The sequence below is a fragment of the Macrotis lagotis genome, chromosome 1 (assembly GCF_037893015.1).
Source record: "Macrotis lagotis isolate mMagLag1 chromosome 1, bilby.v1.9.chrom.fasta, whole genome shotgun sequence".
Taxonomy (NCBI): Eukaryota; Metazoa; Chordata; class Mammalia; order Peramelemorphia; family Peramelidae; genus Macrotis; species Macrotis lagotis.
Genome location: NC_133658.1, coordinates 415882876 through 415892249, shown reverse-complemented (window position 1 = coordinate 415892249; position 9374 = coordinate 415882876). Strand labels below are relative to the sequence as shown.

At 41.2% G+C, this 9374-nt stretch overlaps 1 protein-coding gene across 1 annotated transcript; it reads left to right on the top strand.

Moving 5' to 3' along the window:
- Positions 1-558: 558 nt before the first annotated feature.
- Positions 559-6264, top strand: GSC (goosecoid homeobox). The gene is made up of 3 exons (XM_074230686.1): positions 559-1386; positions 2116-2375; positions 2764-6264. Exons 1-3 carry the CDS (start codon positions 1047-1049, stop codon positions 2914-2916), a joined length of 753 nt encoding a protein of 250 aa, XP_074086787.1. The 5' UTR covers positions 559-1046; the 3' UTR covers positions 2917-6264.
- The last annotated feature ends 3110 nt before the right edge of the window (positions 6265-9374 follow it).

Below are 9374 nucleotides of genomic sequence, written 5' to 3'. Positions count from 1 at the left end.
GCCCCCTAAAAAAAAAGGAAGGGGTTCTAGGAAGAGAAATTCTTCTCTGGAGAGGGAAGAAACGGGAAGAGAGGAGGGTAACGAATTAAATGCAGAACTAAATGAAAATGCTGCCGGGACAACTTTCTTAAAACTAAAGTAAAACAAAGTTGAATAAAATTATCCACCATGAACAAAGTGAGCCCCTGACTGAGGAAAATCTCCCGCAATAGAACCCAACCTGAGAAAACGAATGTGTGCGTAACAGACTGGGCGGGAATTGTTAATGGCTTTCGCACAATGGCATTAATCAGATTAACAGGAGCAATTAGCTTTGGCCAACAGAACTGCACAGCCTTCAGAGCGCCCAGTAAAGGAAAGGATTAGGTTAATTTAATTAATTCTCAATACACAGACCAGTCTCCTTTCAGGCCATTGTGTAACCCCCTCCCCCAGCCTGGTTCCCCCCCCCTTCCCAATCCCAAACCACCACTATCCCTACTAAAGGTGGGGGGGGGGGGGGGCGGGAGAAAGAGAGAGAGAGAGAGAGAGAGAGAGAGAGAGAGAGAGAGAGAGAGAGAGAGAGAGAGAGAAATCAAATCTGGTTTTGTTTGTCATCTGCATATTACCAGGAACTAAATCTAGGATGACGTCGACTCTGTATAAAAAAGGGAAGAAGTTCAGCTGGACTACTATATCCTTCATCCAACTCTGGAATGAGTTCAGTGAAGGCAGGAAAGGGAGGGAGGAATAGAGAGTGAGGAGGGAGAGAGGAAGAGACTGGGTGAGGGAGGAGAGGGAGAACTGAGAGAGTGAGACACCAAGACAGAGACAGACGGGAATAGAGACAGACTGGGAGAAAGTAGAGGAGTAGGAGACAAATTTGAGCAGCTCAGGATCTTCTTTCGGTTTGAAACCCTATCTGGTGTGCGTGTCCTTAGTTTAGATTAGTTTTTTTTTTGGGGGGGGGCGTTATTCTTTTTTGTAGATTAGTATAATTAGTATTATTTATTATTATCATTATTTGGGTTCTTCCTTCTCCTGTCCCCGGCGGGAAGAGTTCGGGGATGCCTGCTGGCATGTTCAGCATCGACAACATCCTCGCCGCTCGGCCTCGCTGCAAGGACTCCGTGCTGCCTCTGGCCCCCAGCGCCGGCGCTCCCGTCGTCTTCCCGGCCTTGCACGGGGACTCTCTCTACGCCAGCGCTTCCGACTACGGCAGCTTCTACCCGCGCGCGGTAGCCCCCAGCGGAGCGGGCCTCCAGACTGCGGTGGCTGGCTCCCGTTTGGGCTACAATAGTTACTACTATGGGCAGCTGCAAGTGCAGGCGACGCCCGTCGGCCCGTCCTGTTGCGGGGCGATGCAGCCTCTGGGGGCCCAGCAGTGTTCCTGCGTCCCATCCTCAGGTAGGGGGAAAATTCGCCATCCTCTCCCAATGATGGCTCCTTCTTTCCGCCCGTCCCTCCCCCCGCCAGTTTTCTGATAACGCCCGCTCTCTCCTCTCTCACTGGTTTTTGTTTGTTTGATGGTTGTTGGGGGGGGGGGGGGTTATTTTTCCATTTTGAGTTTTTCTTTTCTTTTTTGTTTTTGAGGGGAACTGTGACTTGTAAAGTCTGAGGAGGGAGGGAGTGCTGCTGGGGACCCAGAAAAGAAATTATCCTTTCTTCTTTTCCACGTATTCGGACGTTTATTTTACTTTTGTAGCAACTGAGCCGACTCGTAACTTCAGCGAGAGCTCGTCAAATCAGTTATTAGATTTGGCGGTCAATCGAGGGAAAACTCAGGGGAAGCTCTGTTCCGGTCCCTTTTTTTGCGGAAAGGGGACTCAGACATTCTTAATACTAACACTAATACAGAATACTTGGTAATCACACACATGCATACATACACATGCACTAATATAATAGCCTCGGGATGCTGCATTATTATATTATGTAGCTTCGGGATGGTGAGAAATCTTCTTGGAACCCTTGAATTTCTTCCTTTGTATCCAGGCGCCCTCCGCTAAACGCCGGCGGGCTAGGGGAGTCCGGATTCCAGGGAAACCCAATCCGATTCTGGAGTTGTGAGCTCCTGGCCCCCACCCTTTCCTCGTCCACTTTCTCCTCAACCCCCCCACGTACCTCCCTCCACAGGTTTCGACGGCTCGGGTTCGGTTCTGATGTCCCCCGTCCCCCACCAGATGTTGCCCTATATGAACGTGGGCACCTTGTCAAGGACCGAGCTGCAGCTGCTCAACCAGCTGCACTGCCGGAGGAAGCGGCGGCACCGAACTATTTTCACGGATGAACAGCTGGAAGCTCTGGAGAACCTCTTCCAGGAGACCAAGTACCCCGACGTGGGCACCAGGGAACAGCTGGCTCGGAGGGTGCACTTGAGGGAGGAGAAAGTAGAGGTATTATCTTCTTTGTCCCTTCTACGGAATGTTGACAGCTGGCTAGAAAGTTCAGTCTGGGCATCCCTATTTATTATTCAGTTTGGGAAACTAGTCCAGTTTCTAACGTTCTCAGTTTTCCTGTAGCTCGTTTTTTTCACGTGTAGGCCACTCATCCATGGGCGAAAACCTAGGTTTCCTCTTTTAAGTCCTTACCGAATTTTTAAATACTCTCCCTTCCACTTCCCTGCATCTTGTTTGTTTATTTTGAGACAAGGAAGATCCAAAGCAAAGTAGGCCGGAGTTTACTCATTGATGATCTCTCAAAGTCTCTGTTCTTTTCTCACTGGAATTTGGGTATTTCATGGGACTTTATCCCCTTCGAGTAAATATTGTCTTTTCTCAACAGGTCTGGTTTAAGAATCGAAGAGCAAAATGGAGGCGGCAGAAAAGATCGTCCTCAGAGGAGTCAGAAAATGCACGTAAATGGAGTAAGGCTTCGAAGCCATCCCCAGAGAAAAGGGAAGAGGAAGGTAAAAGCGATTTGGACTCTGATAGCTGATAGCCCCGGAATGGAACTTTGGGACTTGCATACCTTTAGAGACTTGCACATACAATGCTACTATCTTGCACACTTGCTGCCTTTGTGGGGGAGAAGGAAGGGAAATGAGGAAAACTGTAAACTGGTGTACATATTCCCTGGTGTTTCTTGTACAGAGCTGGCTGCAGAAAGGCTGAGTCAGTCTAACAACCCCCTTCCCCGATCCCATTCTGTAGTATTTATAGTTAAATTAAAGGTGATGATACAATAAATGGGTAGTGTCGGAATATAATGCACCCAGATCCAATCTGTTTATACATCCTCTACAACCTCCTTCACAGACTGACAATGGAAAACAAATTCAATCCTTGATTTTACATTTTTAGTTTGAGGTTATTGGGCGGGAGTTGGATTTTGAATGTTACAAAAAGTTCAGTCAAGAAGGAGTCATCAACTTCCATGGGCCTCTGGAAACATACCTTTTGGTTGGAGGTCTGTGGTTAATTAATGGAGTGATTTTAGACAAATCATTCTCCCTCCCCAACCCCCAACCCAGACTTCAATTTCCTCATCTGAAAAACAAGGGGGTTAGGTCCAATGATGTCTAAGAACTTTGGTTCTAATGGTTCATGATTTTTGTGAGTCTATGTGCAAAGTAGAAGGATGGAATTAAAGGAACCATCCTAGAAGGTCTGGAGAATTAAATCAGGAAGAATGAAGGGCTATAATTCATGCATATTATTCCTTAAATTCTATGCACTCAAAGCCTTCACCCTCATACTGACTCTCAAAATTCAGTGTGCTTTAATGGAAAAGAAAATGAACACTAACTGCTACTTACTATTGCTGTGACCTAGGGCAAGACGCTCAAGCTCCTTGGGCCTCAGTTTCCTTAAGGTAAAAGGATTGGGTTGATTACTCTTGATTACTTCCTGGATATCTCCTAGAAGGCCTGGAGAAAGGAGGGACCTAAATCTCTTGCAAAACTTAACCTTGCTTCACTAGGGAGTGGTGAACACTGAGAACTGAGTATCCAAAGGACCAAGAGAAAGGGAGGAATGAAAGGAAGGCCTGCTAGCCGATAACCAATAGTTTTCTGCAGGTCTGGGGCCATATGAACCAGAAGGAAAACTGAAGAAGAAAATTCCATGCTCCCCCTCCCAGATTCTCCTGCTACCTTCTACAACTTGACCCCATTGACTTCTCTGCAATCACTTCAGACACTGGCCTGAATAGTGTGACTCCAGTTCTTAATCCCTAGTGCCCCTCTTCTCTTTTCATAACCTTCAGAGTTTTATATCCAAGAAGTGTCCAGAATAGATGGAGCCCTCTCATTCTGAAGCCTCTCAGGCCCTCTCCCCTTTAAAATTCTGTCTCTAAGTGAGTCTTTCACTGCTTCTGGGACACCAGGATGAGAAGGGGTGGGAGTGCAGATTCTGTTGCCCATCACTAGACTATAGAATGCAGAAAATGAGAACCTTGAAGTCAACTATGATTCAGGACTGGATAAACGCTGGGGATCTTATTGTGGGCCCATATCCCCCTTCCTTGTTTTTGCTACAATCCCTCCACTTTGCAGTTCACCTACCAGAATAAAATCCTTTGTCCTAATCTGTGACCTCTAGATCAATGCCACCCTTCCCCCTCAACACATCTAATTATTTTTAGACATGTCGATATTGCCCATATAGCTCTGACCTACACCTACACTTCCTCCCCATCCCTCATAGAGTCGGGGTATGGAAAGAAAATAAGTTGTTACCCTGAGGTCTACCACAAAGTTTGAGAGGCTACCTAGCATTCCTGTTCCCCTTGGGGAGGACCCTAAAGCTTTTAGTTAAACTATATCTCTTGGCCAGAAGGGTCTTTTGTGATAGCAGACAAGAAAGAACTTCCAGTTTTGCTGATTTCCATAAAACTCTTCATATCAGGAGGATTTCCAGGGCAGCCCCTTGCCCAATTACCTTATTTTTTTTTCCTGTGGGGCCTTTAGAGGACCCAGAACTGGTGAGTTGTGACTTTAAATAGAATTCCCCTCACAATCAAGGATGTTTGTGCATTTTTAAAATGAAATGATATACTTTAAAAAAAAACGGGCTGTTGTGTTAGTTATGCTGTGATGGCTCAACTTCTGTGTTTCACCTACAGTGAAGTGATTTTCCAGTGGTGAATGAGTCTGTCTAATGCAGAACCTGAAAGTACACTGCCTCCTTTCTCCAATAGTAAGCATATATAGGATTCCTAGGAGAAGAATACTAGGTTGTCCTTTAGACAGAAACATTAGAAATAAAGTACAAAACATAAAATGTCTATTTGGCAGCCACCATCTTGTTAAGTCTCAGTTTTTGTAGAACTCGGAGACATTCATGTCCCCTAAATGAAGTGCGGAGAGAAGGGGAGCCAGGGGAGACTGGAGAGATACCTATCTTGATTAGAAAAGAAACTTGTTGTCCCATTCAGAAAGGTCATTGCAGTAGAGGGAAAATTTCTCTATCATCTCCACATCTCTTCTGAATAGAAACTCTCTTTACATTTATTCTATTTCAGTACTTGACTTTGAGGCTTAAGATTGGAGACCACAGCATCATAAAAGTTGATTTCCTCTCCGCTTATTGAGGAGTCCTTGTGTTACTCCAAAGATTCCATAGAAAGGATGTCTACTACTTTCTCTTCAATCACACTTTTTATTTTACTCTATTTTGTAAAATCCATTTTCTGGGACAGGCTCTCAGGAGAAGGGAGTCCCTCCTACCTCCTGTAAAGTAACTTTGAAGAAGAGAAGTTCAGTATTTACTGATTGGCCTAAGAAAAAATAAAAAGAAACACAATAAGAAAGTAAAATTAGATGATTGTGTATCATCAGATATTCTCTATTCAATGATTCTTTAGAGTGATTGGATAGACCTTTCTGGAAAACTCCCTTCCATAAGATAGAATGTTGAATTTTTGTTGCCTAAGTCAGGATGTGTTGAATACTCCAATAGATGTGAGTGAGAACTTTGAGCAACAGAAGAGTGGTCATCTGTTGGGCTTTAAATATAGCTCTGGTGAGAACAATCTTTGTAAAGATTTAGATGAAATTCAGAAGAAGAGTATTTATGATTTAAAATAAAATATTTTATTTGCACAACTCCTGTTTTCCTAAAGGAGGCTGATGTCTTGACTGGATCAGATTATTCTCTTGAGACTCTGGATTTAATTTATCACTTTAAAAGCTCCCTCCTCCACTGCCACCTCCCAGTAGTGAGAATAATCACATTTTGGTGATAGGGGCTAAGGAAGGTAGTTTGGTAATCCCTTTGATTGGATGAACTCCAAAACACTAACCTTTCATTGTCAGCTGACTATTCACAGAAAACTTTTCTGATCTTAGAGGTTTATGTAATTTAGATTTTTAAAATTTGGTTGGGGGGGGAGAGGAAATTGCCCTGAGAGTAAGTAAACTTGTTAATACTAATTAATTATCCAATTAATCATTTCCCTAGAAATTGGGGCAGCAATTAAATGAATTATGGAAATGCCTCTTTAAAAATATGCAAATAACACCAACTCCTAACTTTCTGTTAATAAACCCCTTTAGAGCTGAATGGCTTATTGTCTTTTAAACTAATCTTTCTAAAGAAGAAAGATTAAAAAAGAAATCCAAGTGAGTTTCTACCAGGCAATTTGATGGTTTTTATTCTAGCCACATGGGTGTGCCCTTGTTGTATGAGAAATGGGGTAGGGTGTGGAATGAGGCTATCATTTTTCTAGAGCATAAATTAAATAATTCAACTGCAAAAGCAGATCAGAAATTTTTCAAAAAGGAATTTCTCTTTTTGCCCCTTCCCTTTTCTCACTCACTCACTTTTATTTCCCCCGATTCTTATTTATTCTGTCCATTTCATCCTTAAGTGAATGAAAGGTAAGCAAATTAAAATTATAACATAGCACATATACATGAAATCTCAAACCAGTGAACCCAAAGCCTTGCATAAATCGATTTAAATTAGGAATTCAGGAATGTGTTGTTTCTTTTGGCTCAGGAGTTTAACCACAATGACAGTCCTCACATAAATTCTGATGAAGTCAGTGTGATGTTGTATATTTAAGAAAATGAGCTTGCTTGATAACAAATGATAGGATGTAATCTTGTGTTAGGGCTTCAGGCCAGATGTTCTGTAGAGAGGGGACACTGGCTAAAGAGATATAGAGCTCAATAGACTGTCAGTTTTTTTTAAAAAGATTAAAAAAGAGGGAAAAATTGATAAGTAGTGTTAAATCTTTAGGGTATCTGCATGTGGAAGATATGGAAATTCATTAAATTAAGAAATATTAAGTGAATACTAAATACAAGATCTAGTTCTTGGCACTGAGGATACAGATTAAAATAATATAATACCTGCCCTCAAAAGTAATAGTTTAATAAATATTATGGGATAGGAGGGAGAGGATTGAATGGATTGAAGTCTTGAAAGAGGTAGATTTAGTAGCCCATAAAAGATGTATTTTGGAATTTCAGGGAAGCTATAAAGTGCCAGGCCTTGGGTCAGGGTCAACTTGAGTCTGAGTGTACATCATTTAGATGACTCTGGGCAAGACACTTAACCTCTAGCTGCTTCAGTTTCCTCATTCATAAAATGAGATAATAATACTAGCTTACCATTCTGAGTTATTGTGAGGATCAAATGAGATATCTTGTAAAGATCTTTGTAAATCTTAAACCCTATATAAATGCTGTTATTATCTTCATTTAGCAATTATTAAGCCTTTCTTCTGATGCAGGCATCATTGTCTGTCTGTTCTGTATACAAAGATGAAAGCAGGCAAGAGCATACAAGTCTACTGGGGGTGATGCAACTTAATTACATAAACACAGAGGGATGTGATAAAAAGAAAAGGAGAGGCACTGATAAAGTTGTCTAGGAAAATTTGAGTTGAGAAATACCACTTAGAGCTAGGGGTGGGACAAAGCTGTGCATATCTAGGAAAGCTTAGTAGCCTTGATATCCTAGAAGATTATTAACTGGAAGATTTGAAAAGGAGTGTTTCCTGTATAGAAATAGCCAAAATGAAGGCAAAAATCTAGAAAATGAAGGTCAATATTGGAAAATAGCTGGTAGTCCAATTAAAATGTTTTTGCTCTCTCTCCATCTCCCTTATTTCTCTGTTACTTATCCTGGCATCTCTAGTCCCTGTTCCTCAGCACTATCTCAGCCCATTACCTTAGTTTGGTTATATACTTTCCCTTCTTCCCAATCTTCCCCCATCTTTAATCTCAAAATCATTCTGTTACTGATCATACTTTCCCAACCCCAAATCTAGATGACTCCCACCGTTCACCTCCTTCAATCCTATTCACAGGCTGCCTAATGAAGCTGGAAAAAAAAAAACCCATGAACTGTTCTAATTGGTACATTAAGCATTTATATTATCTTAAATGAATCCTGACTTCAGCAAGACAAACTTATTAATATTATTTCTTAATTAATCCCTGTTCCACTTATCATAGCATCTGTTCCAAAACTCCCCCATTATTCTTCCTTTCACCCTCTTAGTTTAGAACTTCACCAAATAAATTAATGCTTTTGACTCAGACATCCTTTTTGTCCTAACCCCTTACATCCTACTCACATTGTCTTCCACTACCTCACTTCTTCCAGTTTCCAATGAAGAAGTGACCCTTCTGCTTGACAAGGACCTGTTTACCTTTGATTCCCATTCCATCCCCACTATCTTCTCCATCAGATTATTCCCATAATCTTTCCTACTCTTTCTCTAATCTTTAGACTCTCCCAGTTTACTAGGTTCTTCTCTGATGCTTACAAGCACACTTAAATCTCCTTCCTTAAAATAATAATTCTTACTAGAGAATACTTGCTTATTAACTATCATCCTATATCTCTCCTCCCTTATCAGCTAAACTCTAAAAAGTCATCTACAATCAGTACCTTTCTTTTTTGATTCTAAAACCTGACTTCTGTGCCTCATTGTTTAACTAAAACTATTCTCTCCAAAATAGTCAATGATTCCATTACCATATCTAATGACCCTTTCTAATCTAAATCCTTTTTGACCTTTCTGCAGCTTTTGCACCATTGATAATCCTCTCAGGATTCTCTTTTAAATTTTTGTGATGTTATTCTCCTTAGTTCTCTTAGCAGTCTGAAAAGCCCTTTTAAGTGTCTTTGCTGGATCTTCATGTCACTAACTGAAGGTGTTCCCCTAATGCTCCCTCATTGGGTGACTTAAGTTCCCACGCAGATGATTCCCAGGTATGTGTATACCTATATATAAGCATACATTTACATAGACAATCACACATATATACAGATATATATGTATTATATGAATATATAAATGTGAGTGTGTGTTTATGTGTATCTCCCTAGTCTTTCTCTGATATACATTTTGACTAAATTATAGAATACATAATAGTAATAGATCATATTTATATAACATTTTAAAGTTTACAAAATATTTTACATATGTTATCTCCT